This window comes from Aphelocoma coerulescens, chromosome 5, assembly GCF_041296385.1.
Source record: "Aphelocoma coerulescens isolate FSJ_1873_10779 chromosome 5, UR_Acoe_1.0, whole genome shotgun sequence".
Taxonomy (NCBI): Eukaryota; Metazoa; Chordata; class Aves; order Passeriformes; family Corvidae; genus Aphelocoma; species Aphelocoma coerulescens.
Genome location: NC_091019.1, coordinates 35,702,002 through 35,726,355, shown reverse-complemented (window position 1 = coordinate 35,726,355; position 24,354 = coordinate 35,702,002). Strand labels below are relative to the sequence as shown.

The 24,354-nt window shown below is 33.7% G+C and overlaps 1 protein-coding gene across 1 annotated transcript in view; it reads left to right on the top strand.

Annotated features, from left to right (window-relative positions):
- Positions 1–24,354, top strand: part of RYR3 (ryanodine receptor 3) — a 161,691-nt gene that overhangs the window by 32,390 nt on the left and 104,947 nt on the right. Inside the window, exons 14-34 of the mRNA XM_069018746.1 lie at positions 2,479–2,600; positions 3,835–4,003; positions 5,013–5,148; positions 6,773–6,868; positions 7,706–7,824; positions 10,252–10,385; positions 11,013–11,254; positions 12,344–12,536; positions 14,234–14,450; positions 14,659–14,763; positions 15,183–15,286; positions 15,702–15,785; positions 17,084–17,243; positions 17,577–17,724; positions 17,821–18,026; positions 18,689–18,863; positions 20,325–20,533; positions 21,690–21,874; positions 22,537–22,573; positions 22,940–23,100; positions 23,658–23,823. Coding sequence (XP_068874847.1) covers positions 2,479–2,600; positions 3,835–4,003; positions 5,013–5,148; positions 6,773–6,868; positions 7,706–7,824; positions 10,252–10,385; positions 11,013–11,254; positions 12,344–12,536; positions 14,234–14,450; positions 14,659–14,763; positions 15,183–15,286; positions 15,702–15,785; positions 17,084–17,243; positions 17,577–17,724; positions 17,821–18,026; positions 18,689–18,863; positions 20,325–20,533; positions 21,690–21,874; positions 22,537–22,573; positions 22,940–23,100; positions 23,658–23,823 — 3,168 coding nt within the window. The remainder of the gene's footprint in view (positions 1–2,478; positions 2,601–3,834; positions 4,004–5,012; positions 5,149–6,772; positions 6,869–7,705; positions 7,825–10,251; positions 10,386–11,012; positions 11,255–12,343; positions 12,537–14,233; positions 14,451–14,658; positions 14,764–15,182; positions 15,287–15,701; positions 15,786–17,083; positions 17,244–17,576; positions 17,725–17,820; positions 18,027–18,688; positions 18,864–20,324; positions 20,534–21,689; positions 21,875–22,536; positions 22,574–22,939; positions 23,101–23,657; positions 23,824–24,354) is intronic.

Here is a 24,354-nt window from a genome sequence, read left to right as displayed (position 1 = left end):
TGTGGAGGCGAGAAACAGTTTTTCATACCCTGCAATATTGGATTTTAGGCTATAATCTTATAAGCAACTTTAAATGTATATATCCCTTTAATTTTCATATAAAATTAGTTTTTCTACATTAGAACTGAAGTAATTGCTTTGTATTCATCCTCTCCCACCATTGTGTTAGGCAATTTTCACTTTCAGTCACTGTATTCCTTCTGAAGCTGGCCTGCAGTTTCTGTAACATGACTCATTAGCCCAGGAGGATTGAGAAATACCTTGTTTTTGCAAGAGGCAAAGGATGCTTTTCTGACACAACCTGGCTGTTATCACTGTCAGCTTCTGTAAGGATACAGAGAGGAGAAAACAACTATGAGATTAGTTCTGTTATAAAATACTAAAAATTCCAAGTGAAAATTTATGTTGTTTGGCTTTGGTGTAGTTCCATGTATTGAATTATTAAACTAGCAAATATAAAGGAAATTCTGGCATCATTTATGAGGCCTTTTTTTCATTATTTCTGCCAGAATTTTTATGTTTTCTCACTCTGAGATTGTGCTAACCAATGATTCAAGATTTTGTCAGGTAATGTTAATGTTTACATCAATATTCTAGTCAACATCCCGCCACCATCCAGTGAGTGATGGATGTCTGTCTTTTCAGTTTGAGAGCTTGCTTTTGTGCAAGAAATGAACTCCTGCAGAGCACTGAATTGCCAGAGCTCAGGGAACAGAAAAACATATGCTACATGATTTGGATTCATGTTCTAGAGGCCATTACTCACAGCGCTGGTCAATGCCTTGCTGTATTTCAACAAGCAAGGCAGTGCCAAATGCCCCTTTTTATATGCAGAGAAGTGTTTTATCTGAGGAATTGATGTAGTGCTGGATGCTTCTGCCTGTGATGTACTTACTGGAATTCTAAATAGCACTTTCCTGTCATTGCAATGTTTCTGAATGATTTAGTTGAGGTTTGGGCTGTTTGTTGATTTTCTGGTTTGGTTTATTTTTTTTGGTCCGAGAAATAGGAAAGATGAGGTCCTTCTAAAAGACTTTTCCCTCATCCACTGCATACTTACAGAGAAGAGTCCTTATCTGCTCTACAGTAATGAAGATGCAATCATTTTACAAGGCATGTCAGCTTTAATAACCCATCTGTCAAATGTTTTCATTCCTGTAGCTCCAAAATCTGGAGCTACATGCAATGGCCTGAGGAAATATTATTTGTCAAATGTTTTCTTACTAGTTTTGTGATGGGAAGAGCAGATCTTCACTTACTCTTCAGTTTAGAGACCTCAGGACCTTCTCTATGGAAACAGTGATATTTAAGCTAGCAAAATCACCCACAATGTGATTCTATATAAAGAAATATCTGAAAAAAGAGGAAAGATGACCAAATTTTAAGCTAGTCTCCCTTAAGAAAATATTATTAATAAGAATTCAAAAATATCTTCCCAATCTTCTTCATCATATTTCCGTGGATTCTGCTGTCCAGATAAACTCAGCAGGTGATGTTTGTCTCTTTTAAAAGCTCTTCCTCAGCATGAAGGAAGAGAGCACATGTGTAGTGTAGTTCCTGCCAAGCACAGAAAAACATCACTTCCCAGTGCTCTGATATACCTATATACTAGTATGTACAAAAGCTGTTGGTAAATAACTTTCCCATTTGTATAACATTTGTATAACATTCCTATAACATTCCTAGTTTCTTTGTTAACTATTCAGGCCCTCAGAAATACTCCTCTAACTGGGAAGGTGGGTTGCAAATTTTTACTAACTCAACGGTAAAAAGATACATTTTTGGTGGAGAATTCAGTAGACAAAGCAGGATAACTCACATTTACTTCTTACAAATTTGCTGTAGGATTTTAAGGACTCAAAATGACCAAGACTTGTTTTTGTGATACCAAAAAGTGATGCTGGCTTTCTGTGACGTGTTTATTCAACTCGAAAGATTAAAACCCCGCCAAAGGATCTCTGTTATTGCTTGAAGTTCATATGATGTTCATATCTGGCTCTGATAAGAATCCAAAATATTGTGTAGAAATAGTTAAACGAATCAGAAGTTGCTCATAAACACTGTTGCTCCTTTAGCTGCATTGTAGTTTTTGTGTGTCACTCCAGCTTGATTTTTCTTGTCAATAGTCTTAACATACGAATCCTTTCATAAATGATGCTTAAGAAAATGAAGTTCCTCTTTCCCTGAGAGCTAGAATATAGAAAGAATGACATTTTTTGTTAAAATTTGAAAGTATTTTTTAGGAGTATCTTTTTAATGAATTGTGGAAGAATAAAAATACATTGTGTTGTCTTCTCTGAATAACTTATGTGAGACTGAAAAACTTGTGGTTATTGAATAGATGTCCAGATAAAGTGCTTAACACATCTGTATTTATATAAATGACTTTTTTCAGTGCAGTATTGGAATAAGTTAAAAAAGATTTAAAAGCAAAAATGTTTTAAAGTGATTATCATGATAATTACTGACTTTCAATAGGTTATATTACACCAAGAAGGTCATATGGATGATGGTCTCACATTACAAAGATGCCAGCGTGAGGAGTCCCAGGCTGCTCGAATCATTCGCAATACTACAAGCTTATTCAGCCACTTTATAAGGTATCTGTTACCCCGTTTTTAAAGTATTCTGAAATATAAGTATTTCTCTAAAATAATCCTTATGTCCTGCTTTCAAGTATTTCAATTTAGAAGCTATTAGAAATACACTTTTATGGATTTAAATTTGCAATTTTGATTAGTAATGCCGTTAAATAGACAGAACAATTTATTTGAGATTATTTACATGAAATCTAATACCTTGAAGCCAGAAGCAAGCTGGATCATAATCCAGGTCAAAGAAAACATGCTAACTGATCTTAGTCCAACTCTGTTAGTGAGTATTCAATGGTATCTAGAACTTTGTGTAATTAAATCTGTAAGAATGTATTTTGTACCGAAAAAATAATTATTTTGTACTGCTTTGCAGAAGTTTTAATTATGATGATGAAGTGTTGACCCTTGTAATACCTGATGCAATATTTGATTAAAAAATAAAGAAAAAAGAGTTTGTAATTAATTATTTGCCCACCATATGAGCCTGTGTTTAAAACATTACCTCAGTATCTCAAGAACCTGCACCAACCACTCCTTTGTATTTCTTAGGCTGAGGATATAAAAAAGAGCCACCTTTGCCAGCAGTCAGTGCCTGCTAGATGATACTATTTATAGCAGTCAGGCTGTGGAAAACTGGGTTATCACACAAGATTGAGAAAATACTTGAACAGAAAAAGACATTATTTTACTGGAAACAGAGATTCCTTGAAAAGCTTTATATTTTTAAAAAACACCCTTCTTTGTTTCCTATATGGAATAGTTACAGATGATCTTATTCATGGTTAGGATTACCTACCACTTTTGTGCTCTTTTTCCAGAGCGGGTGTATAACTTCAATAAGTGCTATTTTATTGCACATTACACCTATAATTTTAATGGGATTTAAATTATCTAAACAAAATCAATTACCGTAGGAAAGGACTTTGGTACAGCTTTCATCTTGTTTTCTTCTTTTTGCTAAATTATGTTTCTTCTATTTTTTTTTCATTTTTTTTAAGCATTGTCTCTGTTTATATCAGTGCAGAAAGGGAAACATGATTCCACTTCAGGAAGCTCTAAGTGCTAGACACCCAAATAATAGATGTTTGAATGATGTTCAGTTCAGATCATCTGTTGCTCATGTTCACATGTCATATGTGTAACAAGAGTTGATTTAGATACCAAAAGAGAATAGGCTACTACATAATGCTGTAAATTACAGTGGGAAAATGATGAATGTTGCCAGTCTTGTTTTCCATAGTGGAAACAACAGAGCACTATCACCCACCGCCCTGCCTGTTGAGGAGATGGCTCAGACTCTGCAAGACCTGATCACTTACTTCCAGCTTCCCGAAGAATACCTGCAACACGAAGATAAGCAAAACAAACTTCGCTCACTCAAAAACAGACAAAATCTATTCAAAGAAGAGGTATATGGAGAGGGATTTTGACATTATTTTAATTTTAAGTGTGTTTTCTCATGAACATTGAGAAGAATTAGATGTATGCTTGTTATCATCTAGCTACATGCATATGATCTATAATGTAATGTTCCCAGCTGAGATAGATATACATATATATAAAAATATATTAAACTTGTCACAAACCACACATTCTGTCACAAAATTTGATCTTAATTCTTCTGAGCATCTTTAAACAGTTCTCATTTTACAAGAAACAATTTTTACAAGAAATTTCTTTTTCTCTCTGTGAAGTAATACAACCTGGACACTCCAATCGAATAATAAAACCTGGGTCAAACCTGGATGTTGTTTCTGATGTCTCTTCTGCCCTGTGAATCTGCCTGTAACTGTTTATCTCTAGAAACTCTAAGAATGCCAGTTTTAGAGAAGGATATGTATTACATAATTATTGGAGTGCTCCTCTCTGAAAATGAAATAACTACATTTTTGTATAAACACTAAACATATTTTATGATGCTTTTAGACATGTTTGAATTGCTTGCAGATTTTCAATACCATTTGATTCTGCAATCAAACTGAATTACAAATCTCTTCTAGTATTTAAAATTCTTTGATTTACAGATGTTTTATTGGATAGTAAAAGTTCCACCTTTTTTAATCAATGAAAATTCATTTTTATCTAAATTTAAAGCATTTTTTCCCTATGCAAGGAAGATTTTATGTAAAAAAGAGTGTTAAAAATTGTAAAAGCCTTTATTTTCAGATTTTTATTCCTTATTTTTTGTAATACTTAGTTGTATAAGGAACAGTATAGAATCTTTCTCTAAAATTAATTCTTTTTATACAGGAAAATACATATTCAAATCTTTTAAGCACAGCTGGTTTGTTGCTTGGGATTTTCTTTATTTAAGATAATGTAACATTCCAATTTATACAGGAGAAAGTCTTAAAAAAAAACCAATGACCAATGCTTTTTCATGTACAGTTCACTTTCCTCTCTGTCATATATGTTTAGGGAATGCTGGCACTAGTTCTAAATTGCATTGATCGCTTAAACGACTACAACAGCGCAGCTCATTTTGCAGGAATTACAAGAGAAGAACATGGTACATCATGGAAAGAAATTTTGAATCTTCTTTACAAATTGTTAGGTAAGTTCTTCAAAAACCTACTAATGTAAAAAAACCCCTAGAATATGTACTCTTGGTATCCTTCTTGCTGCTTCACTGCCAAAGAATACTCTGTGTATTATGCAGTTTATTATGTAAATTACAGAATTTCTTCCATATAGTTACTGCTATTTATTACAGAGAACAGAGTTTATTGAGCAATGATACATCAGAAAATTAGATCTCAGCTAGGAAAAAGTTCTGTGAAGCATACCAAAACATTTTTTTTAAAAAAATTTAAATGTACCTGTGATGTGCAAATAGATGTGAATTATTATTTTAAAAATTAGAAAAACTGGAAACCAACCTTTTTATATGAAGCTGAAGAAAAGTCTAAAAGTAGTAGTCAGGTCTGCTCAATCCATGTTTGTCACTTGAGGCTTAGATTTAAATGTTAATAAAAATAATTACATAAAACAAAAGTAGAAATATTTTTTGCAGTATCAGTGCCAGAGTTTCTAGACCACTGATAGTCAAGAGCAAGCTGCTTCTGTGTTGTAGAATGGTCAAAATTATAGAGCAGGAAAAGTATGTATGTGTGTATTTCTGTAAATTTCGTACTTGATACCTGATTTTTTTTATTTCTCATTTAAGAGGATCTTGTCTTCTGATGGAGACTAAATACATTCTAATCCCATTACAAAGGAAGATAGTTCTGATCCATAGTGAAATAAGGACATTTATATGAGTCAGGACAAGAATAAAAGAAACCAGGGGAAGTGCTTTGAAGCATGAGGCTGTTCACACAGAACAGACATGCAGGTGCTTCTGATGAAATCTCATTGCCTTAGAAAGTAAATGTTACCATTGCCTGCATTTTACTGCAGTCTTATGAGTTTAAAGAAAAGTAGGATGAAAAGAAAATCGCTCTAGTGCTATTTGGACTTTTTTCAGATTTTATCTTGATTTTCATCTGCAGGTACATTTTGAACACAGTTGTTCTGATGTAATATTTATTATGCTTCACAATAAAAATCATTGAAATTGTATACAAAAGGTAGTTTTTTGTTGCTTTTTCCCCCTATGATCTGTGACTTCTAGAAGGCAAAAAACCAACAGTATTGGTTGAAAGACTTGAATGTTGATGAACTTTCAAAGTGCAGTCTGCACTATTGAAAGACTAAATGCTATGCATTCTATAACATTGTAATCAAAAGGAGAACTAAACACCAATATGCCCAATTTGCACTTGATCTCAAACTTCTGCATATGATCTTCCCACACTTGGTAGGAAGAAATAGAAAAAGAAATGTTTCAGCCTCACGACCATGAGAGTGCTTGACATCAAGGAAGGGTGCTGGATAACTTCTATTTAAATTTAGCAACACAATAAGACATTAACAAAACATATTTTTGACTGAAATTCTTGTTTATCCAGTAGAACCCCACCAGCTTCAAAAACTATGTGGTCCTTAGAAATTACATCATTGTTGATATTCAAAGTAATGAAAATCTCAATTCTTTATTATGGTAACATATATGGACTTGTCTGTTCATTGTTTTATGGAGCTACCCAAAAAATTGTTTAAAAATACATATGATAAACATTGGTGATTTAAAATGAAAATCTCCTGTTATAAAATTATACCCTGTGTTTTTTTTCCAGCTGCTCTCATTCGTGGCAACAGAAACAACTGTGCTCAATTTTCCAGTAACCTTGATTGGCTGATCAGTAAATTGGACAGATTAGAATCTTCCTCAGGTGAGACTCACTTTTACAATGTAAATTAACTATCAGTTAATGTCTGTTTTACACTATTGGCAGAGCAGTTTTCCTTGAAGCCAACACGTATTAGAAAACAAATACACTGGTGGGGTTTAGCGTTTTTTGTTTTGGGGGGTTTTTTTGGGTGGTTGGGGTTTTTTGTTTTGTTTTTTTTTGTGGGGGTTTTTTTTTGGTAGTTTGGTGTTTTGGGTTTTTTTGTGTGTGTGTGTGGTTTTTTTGTTTTGTTTTGGTTTGGTTTTTTTTGTTTGTTTGTTTTAATTGAGAAAATAATACATTTAAAGAGACATTTTTGTGGCATTTTTTTTTGGTTCAATACATTTGTTATGTGCAATACTACATCCAGTCAATGTTGAACATGACTCTGATGAATTAAGGGATTGGGTCAAACAGTATCAAGAGTAGTGTACTGTGAAATAACACCGATTTGTGAGCATGCATACAAACCCCATACAGATATAGATTATAGGTGGTTTTTTTACAGTGGAATATTCAACAAAATATGTATATATTATACGGTCCTCCCTATTAAAACCTTTACCTCTTCCATTGAAAAGAAGGAACTAAACTTGCAGATTTCTCAAGTGGTTTTAAAAGCGTGACTATTTTCAAAAGAAAATAGAAATTAACGTTTTTATTATGCATTTATTCGTAATGTACCATATTCTTATTAATACTCCTTAGAAGTGTTTTCATTCTCTTTTTACACCAGAGACAACATAGCATCTTGTAAGATACTCATTTACTGAGCTTTTAGATTGTGTTCAGTGGTGCAGGTGATTTAATGGCAACATTATTTCTGTGGCCTTCATATAGGTATTTTGGAAGTGTTGCACTGCATCTTGATTGAAAGCCCAGAAGCTTTAAATCTAATATCTGAGGAACACATAAAATCCATTATTTCACTGTTGGATAAACATGGGCGCAATTACAAGGTATGTTTGGAAAAACTAAGGATGTAATGTTATTCTTACAATAATTTGTGGGGGGGAAAAGTGAGAAATGTCTACATGAAAAAATGTGATTGTAGTACCTTTAAAAGAATAAAATTACCTTAAAGTACATCTGCAAAATTTCTTTGTTGACATTAAAAGAATCTTTAATATATAATTGCTTTTCAGCAATTTTCAAATACCAAAAATATGTATGAGAAGTAAACAGTTAAGAAATATTGGTAACCAGTCAGAACATTGGATTTGACGAGAAATGAAGTATTCTGGTGGCTGTAAGAAAGTGGGCAGAGTAGCTTGCTTTGTGGTTCAGGGCTCTGCAGAAGCAGTGGACTACCATTGTATCCACAGGTATAGAGAACTATATCCTGCAAAGTCATTCCTAATTTGAGTAATAATAATAGTAGCAGAAAAGAAAAAAATAAATTGAGAAATCAGAAAAATAATCCAAATATCTGAAAACACAGGTGTTCTGAAGAAAGAAAAAACCCCTGAGTTTCCAGAAGAAATACTGGATGAAATTAATTTAGACATCAATATGCAAATTATTATGATAGAAGAAGGTGAACAGAGTTACTGGCTGCGACCAGGATGACATCACAACACAGACGAAGATATAGGTTTTTGTGTGATTTTCTGATGTGAGTTTCCTTCCTCAATTAAAATTTTATTTGAAAGACTGATAACCTCGAGGAAGAACAGAAAAAGTTTTAGTGAGCTGAAATTACCTTCTCTTGTAAATCACTAGTACAGAGAACCTAACCAACTATAGATACATTAAAGGAGAAAAGTATTTTTAAGCATGGTTAAGGAGTATGAACTGATACAAGCAAGCGTAAGAAAAAAAGTTGAAATTTCAGAAGTAAGTTTAGCTTGCTATTTATAGCTCTTAGCAAGATTACTAAGTTATGCCAGTCACCTACAAAGAACCTTTTGTCTGAAACATCTTAATGTACATCTTATAGTGAGTGCTTAGAGCAGAAAAAGAAAATGTACACAGGAGAAGAATTATATGAATTTGTGCATTTCCACTTTTAGTGTCTTTGAAAGTAATGAAGAGTGGTAAGAAATTAATTTATCTGTTATTCCACAGTGTATCTCGTTCTCCTCCTAGATTAGAAATTCTGTTGAGATTTAGAAAATAAGAAACACTAATATTAATAAGCAATATAGTCCTAGAAATTATTGATTTGAAGGACTTTTTAAATTAAAAGCCTTCTGTCAGAAAGAGATTATTTAAACAGTTTACATGTAAGGTCTGAGTTGCTGGTAATCATTAATGTTACTAAGATGCTTTACAGCTGAGTGCTGGTCAGAGTTTATGTGTTTTTTTAAATAATTACCTCTATCCTTCTTCTAGATGGTTTCTGCCCAATAGCAGAGATGGTAGAAAAGAAACTGCATGGGCTGGGACATAGAAAAGTGTTTAAGCTAATATATTAGCTTAAACAGCGTAAGCTGTTGATAGTGGGTTTGTGCTAAATTCACTAGTCAGATGACAGGAGGAGCTAAAATGAAAGTTATATTCTGCTGTTTCTGGTGCTGTACAATAGTAATAACACAGTCAATGATGTCTTTGTCTTGGAGGTGATGTGTAGAAGTTTAGATCATTTGGGCTCATTGCTCAAAGACTGTCAGAGGTCAAGTACATATTTAAGCTTCTCTGGTTTTTTGCAAAAGTGTGCAGCTTTGTTATTCAGCATTAACCTACACTGTGTTACTGTTCTCTCTTCCAAAATCTCCTGCTCCAGTACTCTGGAAGAATGATATCAGTCGTCAGACTCAAGCACAAAATAAAAAGGAAATCTGAAGTTTTAGAATAACATCTTTCTGAAATTCTATTTCACTTTATAGTGAAATTTTTAAGCATTTTTCATTTTATAATGAATAAATTTATAATAATTTATTTATAATGGATAAATAAATGGATTATTTATCAAATTGAAAACATTCTTTCCAGAAGAGATTCATAAGCAATCAGATAATTGCCATCGAGAATTGTCCAGTAATTTTGCACATGAAGTTTTTTGGGTGGCAGAAAATTTATCAAATAATTACATTTTCTATTTCTAATTTTTAATGAGATTTAATTTAAAAGTTGTAAGGAGCTGACATACAGCTGTTCCAGCTTTTTATTTTTAATCAAAATGAGAATAAGGAATCTTAAAGGAAATTTTTTTAGGCATTCTCAAACCGTGTGTTCTGAATTTATGTTCCACAAATGTTTGACATCCTCTATCAGTAGTACAGACTACACTCAGTCCATATATAATGGAAAGTATGTAGAAAATGATAATGTATATTATATTCCTTGCTCTAGGCCTATTCTGAATGTAAATTAAGCTGACAACTGGATAATAGTGTATGCTGCTAGCTGCCTTTATCTGACTTCCTTCTGATTTTTCTTTTAAGGTTCTCGATGTACTTTGCTCTCTGTGTGTCTGTAATGGAGTTGCAGTCCGTGCCAATCAAAATTTGATCTGTGACAATTTACTGCCTAGAAGAGACTTACTCTTGCAAACACGTTTGATTAATGATGTGACAAGGTATAGTGATATGTTTTACTATTATATCAGAAAAAATTGAACTTCCATATCTTGGATAATTAATTGAATAAAATACTGTAACCTAAGAAATATCCCAAAGCTTTCAATATTGAGAAACACACTTTAGGAAGTGATAATGTCTTATGTATTAACTTCTGAAAAAAAACCATTTTTACTAACTATATGGCATTTGTATGGAACCTGTGCTCAAATAGAAATTGCTAATTTATAATCAGGTCTGTTCTAAAATAGGAACATGAAAGCTGGTTGTTTCTGAGTCAAAACAGGGCACAGAGAATGTGAACATACTGTGAAGTACTTGTGTGTTTTAAGAGGGTCTTGATTTCCTGGCAACCTCACTCCTGGCTTTTTGATTTTAGGAAATGATCTTGTCATTTCTCTTTTGACTGTAAGTTTTTCAAAGCATGGAACCTCAACCTTAGAAGATGATTCTACAGCAGCTTTATTAAGTTATACAAAATAGGTCACTTTTTAAAATATTATAAGCAAAATGTGGGTATCTACACTTGTATTGTACTTGAGAAGTGAATTTGACAATTATACAGCAATATAATTCATATGTCACACTTTATGTTTACACTAACTGGCTTAAATTTTCTTTCTTAGCATAAGACCAAACATATTTTTGGGTGTTGCTGAGGGCTCTGCACAGTACAAGAAGTGGTACTTTGAGTTAATAATTGATCAGGTTGATCCATTCTTGACGGCAGAACCCACCCACTTACGAGTTGGATGGGCCTCTACTTCAGGTTATGCCCCCTATCCTGGAGGTGGAGAAGGATGGGGAGGCAATGGTGTTGGTGATGACCTCTACTCTTTTGGGTTTGATGGCCTTCATCTGTGGTCTGGTAAGTGCTTTGTGAGCTATCATTTATTCTTACACTTAGCATTTACCTATTTTTACCTTCCATTCCTTTGTATATATAACATGCTATTTTATAGTGAGCTACATTCAGAACTCCAGGTTCTCATGAAGTTATTTAGGAGTTCAGATCAGACTTCTTGTCTGAGATGCTAGCCAATATTGAATTATACCAATTAGACTTTTTAGCAGATTGCTTCTATTTTCATGATTTTGATCACAGAATGGCATTTTCCAGATCTAGATCAATACTGACTTAATTCTGTCTGTTCAAATTCAATGGATGTATTGATCTCAGATAAATTAATTCTATATGAATCTACATTTGCATTATTCTTTTACTTTGAATCTACAGTTGAAGGAAAATGACAGTTATTCTTAAACCTGTTGATAGAGCTGATAAATTGAATTAGAATTTTGATAAACAGTTTCATAAAAGACAGTTTTGCCAATTAAAAATTATAATTGCTACACTACTGCCAACTTCCTCATTTTAGTCCTTGTGTATAGAGTCTTTAATTATGAACTAGCACATTATTTTTTCTTCCAGATTTCTCTTGCATGCAAAGTAAACAATGGTTATTTTTTAGCTTGTTCAATTTATGGCTTATGTTTAATGTGCAATTTTCAGGGCACGTAGGCAAAATCCTTAGTTTCCCCACATTTCTCAGTGCCTTTAAATGCCATATGCATCTAGGCATTCTTCAACTGCTCTGAAAATAATAGAGTGGGGCCATGCAAATAAAAGGTGTCTTTTAAGGAGAGCATACATGAATACACTGAAGTAAATTTTATGACATTAATTCTAACAATTCATAATCTGAGAGTTTCATTTATCAATTATACTAGCATTGTTCTAGCATAGGGTTTTGTGTATAAAATATGTGTGTGCAGACACATGTAATTCAATATTTTATTTCAACACTATTGAACAATTATCCAATGTCAGAAATTATCTATTTCTGGAGAAGACTGGGAGGCATCTGTAAGATACTCCATTAGAAATGGCCAAATAAAAAATTTAAAAAAATTAAGCCTGCTTAAATCTTATGATTACTAAACATTTTTATCCTAGGTCGGGTACCCAGAGCGGTAGCATCTGTCAATCAGCATTTATTAGCATCTGATGATGTGGTTAGCTGCTGCTTGGATTTAGGTGTCCCCAGCATTTCATTCCGCATTAATGGTCAGCCTGTACAGGGAATGTTTGAGAACTTCAGTACAGAAGGGTTTTTCTTCCCTGTTGTAAGCTTATCAGCAGGTGTAAAGTAAGTACAACTTAATTTTAATTGTTTTCTTTGCTGTCTTATCACACAAAATATTGTCGAAATTCTAGTATGATTTATTCTGCTTTGTTGCTTCAGTTCTGTCCAAATAGCAGCTGGAAGAAGGCAGAAAACTACTGATTTGTTCAGTGATGATTTCACTTAAAAGTGAAATGTGAGCCTGTAAACAATTTGACTAAGTGGCAGTGTCTGGAAAGTATTATTTTATGGGTATTTGGTGACCTAGGGGAAATTAATTCTGCATTCCAATTATCAGTGGAAAAAACATGTTAGAAACACAGCACCATATTTGGCACTAATTAAAATTCTCACTGGCTTTCTCAGCAGGGAGTAAAAAAATCTAAATCGTCATGAAAACTGATACTGTGTTCACAGTAGAAAACAGAACTGATGAGAAGCAGCTTTGGAATCTCTTTACTAATATTGCCCATTTCTTACCTCTTCTATAGCTAAAACACTGAGACTCAAACTTACTGCATTCAATTTATATTGTTGTCTATGTTCAGTGAATTCAGAAAATCTCCTGTAGAATCAAACAGAATAAAGGAGGATTGGGAAAGGTTTAGTAAATCAATTTCATTTATTCCCCTGGAGTGGCCATACTATATGTAGCTGCATTAATACTTTTTACTGTAAGAAATCTGCCAAAACTGGTGCAATTATTTTCTTTTTTTTCATTCTTATTTGATGTTGCTTTTATATTTTGTGAGAGCATTTTCCTCTGTAGTTTGCAGTAGCTGATGTAAATAGCAAGTATATGCTGTCATCTGTGTCTGTTACTACCCCAGAAAATGTTTTTCCATGAGAATCCTGAGTTCATGAGTGAAGGAGGGTGCTCTGGGGGCTTAATTTTTCTCCTCTTTTTAAAAACATAAACAAGATATGTTGATCTGGTAGTTCTAATATTCATATAGGTTTCTGGTCACACCATCACAAGAAATATAGGGGCTAATTCCTAGAGATAACAGGCTCTGTTATGCATTTCTGTGTTTATTTACCTCTAGAGTTTGCCCTCTTGAGGACCAAAGTATGCAGCTTTTGTCTCTGTTGTTTTTCCCAGTATACTCGTAAATTTATATGAAAAATCTATATCTGAGGAGAAAAAGAACAATTTATTGGTTTACAAGGAATCTTAGTTATGCTTCTGGAACTCATTCCCAATTGTAATATTTAGTATAATATTGTTTGCTTTCCTAACGTATTATGATTTTAGTGTTTTGTTGGTATTTCTCACATGTGCCAACTGTCTGCATGTGTGGACTGAGAAGTAACTTTAAAATTTTCAAGTTAGGTGTCAATAGTCCCAATAGTATTTTTAGAGTAACAGTCCAATTTAAATTAGATTTGTGTTTTCAAATCCCTTAAATCCATTAAAAAACTCACAACTTACAACCGTTTGATTTTAAGTGAGAAATATTTAAATATGCTACCACATTAAATAATTACTTTTGCTTTAGTCAAAACAAATTTTCAAAGAATAGTGGGTAGGTGACGGTTTTACTGATAGTATTGCTAGTATGAATGCTTGGTAACCCTTTGGTGTTTACCAAAACATGAAGCACACCTGCATTTTTGTAAATGGCAATATAATAAATGTTTACATTTCTAAATTATTTATACATAATGATAGTATATGCTGACTATTAAAGAGTCTAATTGCTTCATTGAAAATTGAACAGAGTTCGTTTCTTGTTGGGTGGACGTCATGGAGAGTTTAAATTTCTGCCTCCTGCTGGCTATGCTCCCTGTTATGAAGCATTGCTTCCAAAAGAGAAGATGAAACTGGAACCAGTCAAAGAATATAAAAGAGATTTTGAAGGTGTGAGGGATTTGTTGGGTACAACACAATTTCTCTCGCAAGCTTCTTTTATCCCTTGTCCAATAGACACCAGTCAGGTATGTGAAGTTTGCAATAATGGGACCCATAATATATATCTGTTAAGAATTTAAATTCACAATATAAAAACTAAGGTAGTTTCCCTCTTTCTTAGCAGTTCTTCAATTGTGTGTTGTGATGTACTAACTGATCTAGATGATCTTGGATATACAAATGTGGTGACTGGAACCTCTTCTTAGTTCTGAAATTGTTATGCTCTTTTCTCAGATTGCTCTTCCTTTTCATCTTGAAAAGATCAGGGACAAACTAGCTGAAAATATCCATGAACTGTGGGGAATGAATAAAATAGAACTAGGCTGGACATATGGCAAGGTATGTTTTGAATGATCTGTCTGGGTACAGTCACCTGTATCAGGTTAAGTCTCCCACCAGCCCAAAGCTGGACTTGGAAATTGAACAGGGTATGTAAGGTGGTCTATACATTACCAACAACAGGTGACCATGTAAATTGGAAGGAGACAGTGGTATTAACTTTTGGGTGGCTTTTGTAAACATTCAAGTTCCTCAGATTCCTTGGTTTTGTTATTTCATTAGTTATAGAGCAGTACTTATAGTGTGCATTATAAATGAATCATGGGAAAAGTAGATTTATATAGTTATGAGTAGTTGTCATTGAACAAAGATAAATGGTATTGCTTATATTGTCTTTATTACTGCAAAGAATTTACTGGGTTTTTACTGTGATTCTTGATTCTATCAGGAAAGTACCCTTTTCTGTTACTCTGTTGCAGATACGGGATGACAATAAAAGGCATCATCCTTGTCTCGTGGAATTCTCAAAATTGCCTGAGACAGAGAAGAATTATAACCTGCAAATGTCAACTGAAACCCTCAAGTGAGATTTAAATATCAAAGAAAATAAACTTTTTAAATTTTATTTTTATTCAAGCGCATCATATTATTTGTAAGATTTAAAAGCCATTCAAATATCTCATTCTGCTAGCTTTGCTAGAAGTCCCAGGAACCCAATCATACTGATTTCGAAAAACTTTGTCTCTAGAAATACAAAGAAAAAAACACCACCAGATCCTGTTGGTTTTAATAAAGTGGTAGGAATCTCAAGTCATAGATTCGTGCCTTTTTAGTATTTGCACAACTTATTTATGATTTCTGATAAATTAAATATTTGGGTTTTAAAATACCATTATTTTGGGTTACTTCCATGTTTTTAAAATGTAATTTTTTCTGTGTATTTATACAATGCATGACAACTATAATGTTGTGTTTCAATAATGCCATTTTTATGCCAGAACCCTTTTGGCCCTTGGATGTCACATTGTTCATGCTCATCCAGCAGCTGAGGAAGATCTTAAAAAAGTCAAACTTCCTAAAAAGTATGTACCTTATGATTACAGTTGCATATTATAATATGTATTATAAATATAAAATGTTTTAAGTTCATTTAAAGAATACTTGCTGTTAGCCCCATACCTGATAAGGTCTTACAGGTCTCTGGTTAGGTCACTGCCTTGCCTGTGGTGATTGTGGAATGTGAAAACTGCTGTGAACCCCCTCCTGAAATTATTCAGAGACAGAAACAGTCACATACTTAAACCACAGGCAATTGTAGCAGTGTTACATCACCCTAGAACATGGATTCCAAAGTTAAACACAACATTGCAGTGCTTTTCTGCCTCATGGTAAAGGACAGTCTATTCATATGATGGTAAATGTATCTACTTCAAAGAGAGTTGACCATTTTACCGTAGAAGACAGAAACAGCAAGTTGGATAACTCACCATTTCACATCAGTTTGTTAACCCACCAGATGTCTTTTTTTCCTGAATGAAATTTATCCATGAGAAACAAAGGTAGTTGTTTAAAGTGAGCAATAAAATACATGGTTTTATGACATGAAGATGGTATTCTTGATCCAGGTGATGGCATTAATTAAAAAAAGGAAAAAAGATCTTTTCTCAAGGTTCCTACTGCAAATAGTCTATCATAATACTGGTTTAATATTATTGTCTTGTTAAAATACCTATTGCCTATATGAAACATCCTAATGAATGGAAATTATTTGATTTGAGCAAAAGAGAGTCTGCATATGTCTAAAAGGGCAGGTAGTCCTTATGTAATATGGAGGGCTTAGAGAAGATAATAGCTACTGCTGAAAAATTACTAAACTTTTTATTCAATGAAAAAGTGATAAGAACAATAGTTAAAATGTTTTCTTCTGTTGGAAAAAAATGGTAATGCAGTCCTTACAGAATAGTGAACTAAAATACCATGCTTAATAATGCATAAAAGTGTTTCATAAGAATTCGTCATACAGATCTCTAAAATAGAAATTACTTGAAATGTTTAAATGAAAAATATAAAAAAGATATTACAAGTACTCCTTCAATAACAATTTTGTTGCTTTGTAGCAACCATTTAGGCATGCATATATGGATCTGAGTCACATTTAATTAGCTATTGTGCAAGTAGGTGGCAAATGAGACTGTCTGCTAGAATGCAATTTATATCGTAGTGAATGACCAAATACAATGCAAGGTTTTTGCAAAGGAATGGGAGACTAGGAGATTAAAAAGTGGAGAAAGTGGCATCTACCCTATGTCTGCCTCGTAGAAAGATTTAAATACCATAGCTGGGATATCTTGACTCTCTATTTTGCTTTGTTGACTTACAGTTATATGATGTCAAATGGATATAAACCTGCCCCTCTTGATCTTTCTGAAGTGAAATTGTTACCTTCTCAAGAATTTCTAGTTGACAAACTAGCAGAAAACGCACATAATGTCTGGGCAAAAGACAGAATAAAGCAAGGATGGACCTATGGCATTCAGCAGGTAGGAACTTTTTTACATGCACTTGGAATAAGTAAAGAATGTGATATTTTGTATTCTAGAACATCACTTGGGAGGGAGTGTTAGTTAAGATGATAAATACTGAATGTCTTGAAATATCTGGAAAAACCAGAGGGGGTGGGGAGCAGGAAAAGAAGCCCTGCCAACTTTGAGAGGATTATCAGACCTGGAAGGCTCATAGAACTCTTCTTCATCAATGCTGTTTCTCTTCTGTAATGTTTACAGGATTCCAAAGTACACTCTGTCTCATTAGGCAAAGTCTTTGTGGTGTCTAAACAGACTTTGCTTCTCATTGTCTTTTATAATCTCTTTCAGGATCTTAAGAACAAACGTAATCCTCGGCTAGTGCCATATGCATTATTAGATGAACGTACTAAAAAATCAAACAGAGATAGCCTCCGTGAAGCTGTTAGAACATTTGCAGGCTATGGTTATAGTATTGAGCCATCTGACCAAGAGATAGGTATGTATTTTCAGTAAGAATAATGGCCTTTTTTAGTGACATTTATAGTTTCATTCTATTATTAAAAGTGGTATTTTTCTCTGTTTATTTTTACAGCTGACCAGACAGTGGAAAAAGTCAGCATCGACAAGATACGATTTTTCAGAGTAGAACAATCCTATGCAGTGAAGTCTGGAAAGTGGTACTTTGAGTTTGAAGCTGTGACAGGTGGAGATATGCGTGTTGGCTGGGCCAGACCAGGCTGTCGACCTGATGTAGAGCTGGGAGCTGATGACCAAGCATTTGTATTTGAAGGAAGCAAAGTCAGTACACCTTTACCTCTTTTGATCTATGAACTGGCTAGACAGGGAACTACAGGATAGGTTTCCTCTGTGTACTCCACATCAACTACTGGAATATTTTTGATTCATATAAAGATATCTCTGAGCTCTGTTTAATGCTGTATAGTACCTCCATTTTGGTTCTGGTCATGAGATTATGCTAACAAAGAAGTGTTGATTTATATGTATCTTCCTAGGGTACACCCAACTAAGTACAGAAGTCTGTTGTAACTATAGAGATACAGCATTCACTTCCATTTTTTTATAAGTTGTGTTTTACAAAAATCAAAGAAAAGTTCTTCATTAACTGAGAGAACCACAGCTGTGTTTTTCTTTTTCTGTCTTTTCTGCTTTTTGCACATCCTTTCCTCCCAAGCTTGACTCCTAAAGGACCAGAAGGATAATAATGACCCTGCATGTAAGAAGTTCAATCCGGTGAACAGTAGTTACCAGGTTGCAAATTGCTGAAGTTAGGGTGCCTTAGTTGCTCTATGTCTCTGTTATCTCTAAGGCAAAAGTCATAATCAGAACTGTTTGCGAATTGCTTTGAGATCCTAGAAAATAAAATATTTGGGTTTCTTTATTTATTTTGTATTTAACTTTTAATTTTAGCACTGTGTTTATTTACTTGGTTTTCTATTTAGGGCCAGTGCTGGCATCAAGGTAGTGGATTCTTTGGACGAAGCTGGCAACCAGGAGACGTGGTTGGTTGTATGATAAACCTGGATGACAAGTCAATCATCTTTACTCTGAATGGAGAGTTGCTTATAACCAGTAAAGGTTCAGAGCTTGCATTTGCTGACTTTGGAATAGAAAATGGTAATTTCCCTTTTAAAGTCACATGGTTATTAGAAGACAAAACAATACAACAAGCAGAAAAACTAGACTGCCATAATGACTCAGAGAGCTGAGAAATCATATTTCACTGATATGAGCCTTCAGACTGTGCTATACACTAACTTCATAAAAATTTATTTTGAGAGTGCTTATGTGGCACAAATTTAATTTCTTTTTTCCTTTAACCACATTAATGGGGTTTCAGCAGTCCGAGTGGATAAATTTTCTCACTGTTGCTAGGCTTCCTCTCTGGACTTCAGTGCTAAGAAGAAGTGGTAATAATAAGCATCCTGAAAAATTTCCAAAACCTGAAAATGTAGGCTCTGATAATCTCACTGGAGCATAAATGTACTATGTTCATGTCTGTGAAGGACAAATTGAGTGCTGTGTCGTGAGAGTCTGCATCAAAAGAACAGATCTTTGCAGCATAACTCAAGTCTAATTTGTTGTTTTTTTCTCTGTCCCATTCATAACTTCACCAAATTTCTCATTTTTTCTGGGATATTTTTCCTCTTCTGTTTTTTGCCTTTTCTTTTTCAAAACGTAGTATCTACATGACTGTAGTAAAGGAGATGGGGAATATTTTAAAACTATTTTGCTTTATGTTTTCATTGACATTTTCTTTGTAATTGTATCTCCTCCAACCAGTAATGGCTTCATACCTGTTAGTAATTGCTGGAAAACTTTGCAGTTGCTCACTGCCCTTCTTGGATCTTATCATTGATAGAGTTTTTCTGAAGGTAGAGAATGTGGGACAGCCTTAACAAAGCTGTTCTGAAGTCTTGAAGTTTAGGAGAAAAAAATTTCTCCTTTAGAGGTTGTACTGTTGGCTTTTCCCTAATCTTGCTCCAAATTCTGTTTCTTGGGAAATGGTGAAACAAGTCAACAGCCTTTCATCCCTGTCTAAAGGTATATGGAGATCAAAAAGTTGAGTCATAAAGAATGCTAGTGTTAAAAGAGTATGTATTTGTCTATTGTGAATGATGGAGAAAGGAAGGCTGGCAAAAAACCATTGTAGCTACTGATGATAAAGTAAATTTTAAACAAGTGTACCTGAACCATCTCAAAGTCCTTATGGAAACTTGGTGCTCTCAGAGACCATACTTACCTTTTGTTAATAACTTTGATGTAGACAAGGTTGGCTTCCAGTGTCTAGCTCGTTGCATAAAGCCATGTTTATTAGTCTAAAATGAGAAAGATAACAAATTAAATTGGATAGTGCCTAAGTCCTCAGGGGTTTCGGTAGCAATTATATTGAACTTGGACACTAGTATTTAAGGCAGCTTTAAATCCTTGCTACTGTCATCACTTCATGTGCATTACTTGTAGGAGCTAAAGTTTAGCTCACAATAGATGGATTGAAAATAAACAATGCCTGGTTTTAAACTAGATGGTTTTAAACTAAGCTACTGTTGAGTTGAGTTTGGTTTTTTGTTTTTTTAGGTTTTGTTCCAGTTTGTGCACTGGGCCTATCTCAGATTGGTCGCATGAACCTTGGAATGGATGCCAGTACATTCAAGTATTACACAATGTGTGGCCTTCAAGAAGGTTTTGAACCTTTTGCTGTTAACATGAACCGAGATGTTGCTATGTGGTTTAGTAAACGGTTACCAACATTTGTCAATGTGCCAAAAAATCATCCTCACATTAAGGTAACATTACATATTACGGAGACACCTGCTCAATGACTGTTTGTTTAGCAAGCTGAGACATTAAACCCTTACTAATACTTACTGTCATCAGATAGTTTGTCATATAACTCTATTAAGTCACTCTTAGATAATTCCAGATGATCTTGTCTATCTTCAGTTTCATTTATGGTAGTATGGATTCCTATGGATATACCTATCTATTTTATTATATGGCTTACTAATTTATGTTGTGGTCAGCTACTGGAAACAGTTATATTGGGTTTTTTTTATTGTATCTTACATGTACTTTCACTTTTTAAACCTTCTCTACTATACATTTTTCTGTATTGTTCAGCTGAAGCCTGAGAATATCTAAGAGTACCTGTGGTGTCGCAGATTGTTCCTTTCATTATGATGCACCAGTAATAGGAATTAAAAAACTCCCTAACTAATGTATCCTAGAGCAGAGTAATATAGCCTTTTTAAAATATAAAATGTTCCATATTCATATATTCCAAAATGATACGTTTGAATTCCTGAGATTTTTTACTATAATCTCTCTAGGCCATTTACTTTAATTTAGGTGTAGCCAATTATTCTCTAGTACTTGTCCCTGAATATTTCCTTCTTAAGCAAAATAAATTTCACTGAATTCCAGCTAAATGACCTCAGCATTTTTTTCATTTTATCAGAATTTTTTCATCACTATTCCTGTCTTTTTAAAGTTTTTGAAATGTTCCTATCTCTGACTTTGAAAGCTTACTCACTTTTTCAGCACAAGGTAAAGTAATATCAGACTCAGAGTCCATGATGATCATATGAACAAACTGAATTGATATTTCTTATCATCGGTGGTAGAAAACTACTGATTCTTGTGACACAGTTTTTCAGTGACTTGTGTAATCAAAGTGAATTAGTTTAATAAAATATAAACTTTTATTTTTTACTCCTGTATGGAACGTCTTGAAAATACTTATTGTGGTCAGGATATACCGAATCTGTTTCTTCCCTTGCTCTTCAGGTTAAATTCAATGTCAGAGAACAAAGTGCATAGTTTTGAAGATAATCATGAAAAATTTAAGTTGGCTCTTTCAATCTTCTCATCCTCTAGTTGCTTAATAGAAGTTTTTGGGATTTTTTGGATAGTATTATTTTAAAATATTTCTGTTATTTTTAGATATGGAGAATTGATGGAACCATTGAGAGTCCACCTCGGTTAAAAGTTACTCACAAAACATTTGGCACACAGAACAGCAATTCAGACATGATATATTGTCGTTTGAGTATGCCCGTTGAGTTCCACTCATCATTCAACTTCGGCATGGGTGTGGAAAATGCCTCATCTGATGTTTTCCAAAAACGGTTGGACTTGGGTTTAGTTATCCTATTTCATAATTTCAGTGTAAATGTATTATGTTCTATTAGTCTTTATTATAGTACACTCAAATTTTCACACTTTTTCTTGGTCTAAGCACAGATTACCATAAAAGGCATGTTACTGTGATTTTTTTTTATTCTTGATGGTTTTAGAGCCTTTTCTAAAGACGTGCATCAGGATTTATGGGTCTTCATAGCTAAGCAGCTCCATTCTTTCTGAATTGTTGGGCTTTGCAAAAGCTAGGATGGAAAACCAGCTCAGAGTCTTTTGCCCACTGGGCTATTGCTCATCAACATTATCATTCCAATAGTTCATTGTTGGAAAAGTCCCTAATTCATTAAAAGAAAAAAGATTGTGGGACTGGTTTTTAAAGACACCAGGTATTACTGAGTCCGGCACCTTTCAGAGTTACCGCCATCTTTATTTAACAGCTGTAAATCTGCCTCTTCTCCCACTCTCTACCTTAACTGCAATCAACTATTTTACTTGTATATTTGTATCCTGTACAGTCTTTGCTAATGCATACTCAGTACCAAGCAAACATTAGTTAGCTTGTATATATACTTAGCCTAATAATGACTAAATTTTTTACTACTCTTTCTTTTTTTTTTTTTTAACTTATTTACTGATTTTCCTTTATCTCTAGAAAGCATAGCCAAGAAGTTGCTTCTCTTTCTACTACGGTAAGTAAATATGTTGAGATGCTTAGTTCTTTGAACGCTTTGAAGTAGATTTAATTGTGGCAGCATGTTCATTAGAAATTGATCCATTGAAAGAAACCTTTTAAATAACTTTCTATGATATAACATTGTTTATAAATGATGTCCAGAGTTGCATGACTTGCAACTTGTGTAAACACAAACCTCACCATCTTAAAACACTAGTCTGTTTTTTAATTTTAGAGTATTTTAAATGACCTATTAAAAGAATGTGAATTATTATTATTCAAGATTGACATATAGGAGAGGGTTTTTTCAATCACTATTTGAGTATTCCTTGATAAAATACTTTAGAATTTTATTACTAATATCCTCTTTTCCTCCTTTCAGTATTTTTACTCACTACGGATATTTGCTGGCCAAGACCCATCCTGTGTTTGGGTTGGCTGGGTAACACCGGATTATCATTTTTACAGTGAGAATTTTGACCTAAATAAAAATTGTACAGTGACAGTTACTTTAGGCGATGAGAGAGGCAGAGTTCATGAAAGGTATGGAATTATTTATCACTTATTAAAGTTTTTATTTTAATACTGTTTTTTAAAAGTCAGATATGTGCAAGCTTGATAATATTTTAAATATTATTTTAAATTAATAAGAAAATTGATTATGGAGTATGAGTTTTCTGTGCACATTTTTATATGGAAGTGTTTTATGTAGACATGTTAAAGTGAATTTATCTTTAATGTCCTGTTGGAAAGAATGTTTATTTTGGAAAGAATTTTAAATGAAAGAAGCTTCTTTCATTTAGTATCTATATTTACTTCCGGTTGACGAACTTGTTTGTTTTACTGTAACTTATAAGTGCACACAGAAACCTGTGAAATTCTTTAGTAACTATAAAAAAGAAAAAAAAAAGTCTGATTTAGTCTGATCCCTTACCCAAGATGATAATGAAAGATTACAAAAAAAAAGGTTTGTTAATGAGCAAACAAACTAATAGCATAACAAGTACCTTTGAGGATCTCTAAGTATTCCATTGAAAAGTGTATCTCTACCAAGTTCAGTGTGACCTATACTTTGCTCTTGCTCTTGCTCTTGCTTTCAGTGTGAAGCGCAGCAACTGCTACATGGTTTGGGGAGGAGACGTAATTGCTAATTCCCAGAGATCAGGTCGCAGTAATGTTGATATAGAAATTGGATGCTTTGTTGACCTGGCTACTGGAATGGTGTCATTCACAGCCAATGGAAGAGAGCTTGGCACTTGTTATCAGGTATTATCAGATTTTCAGGAAGCTGTCTAGTAAACTGCTTGTTTTGATGTTATTTCTCTTTTTCAGAAATCTAACCGAACACCATTTGGGTGATGATAACATGCTTTCCTATATCATTCTGGTTTATCCCTCTTTTTCTCACTCTTTTGTAAGGGTGTGTTTTTGAGTTGTTTCAAATGTTTAGGAAGGATGACTGGCAGATATGTTTAGATAAATATTTTTTTACATCTCAGTTTGTGTGGTTAGGAATCTTGATTTATGATGTTAATGCTTTAAATTTTTTTCCAACTGAATCTGTTATGCAATAAAGGGGAAATAAATATTCAAACTAGCAGAAGGTCAAAAGTAGACTTTAGATATAGTAATTTTTGATACGACCTGAGAAGAAAAATTTAGTTCCTTATTATCAGGGCTTGTGTCTTCTGCAGATAGCTCTGATTTGGAGAACTTGTGATTTGATAAGTTTCAAAACCTAAAATTCAAATATGCATTAATACACAAAGCCAAAGTAAGTGGGGTGGGCTCTAAACA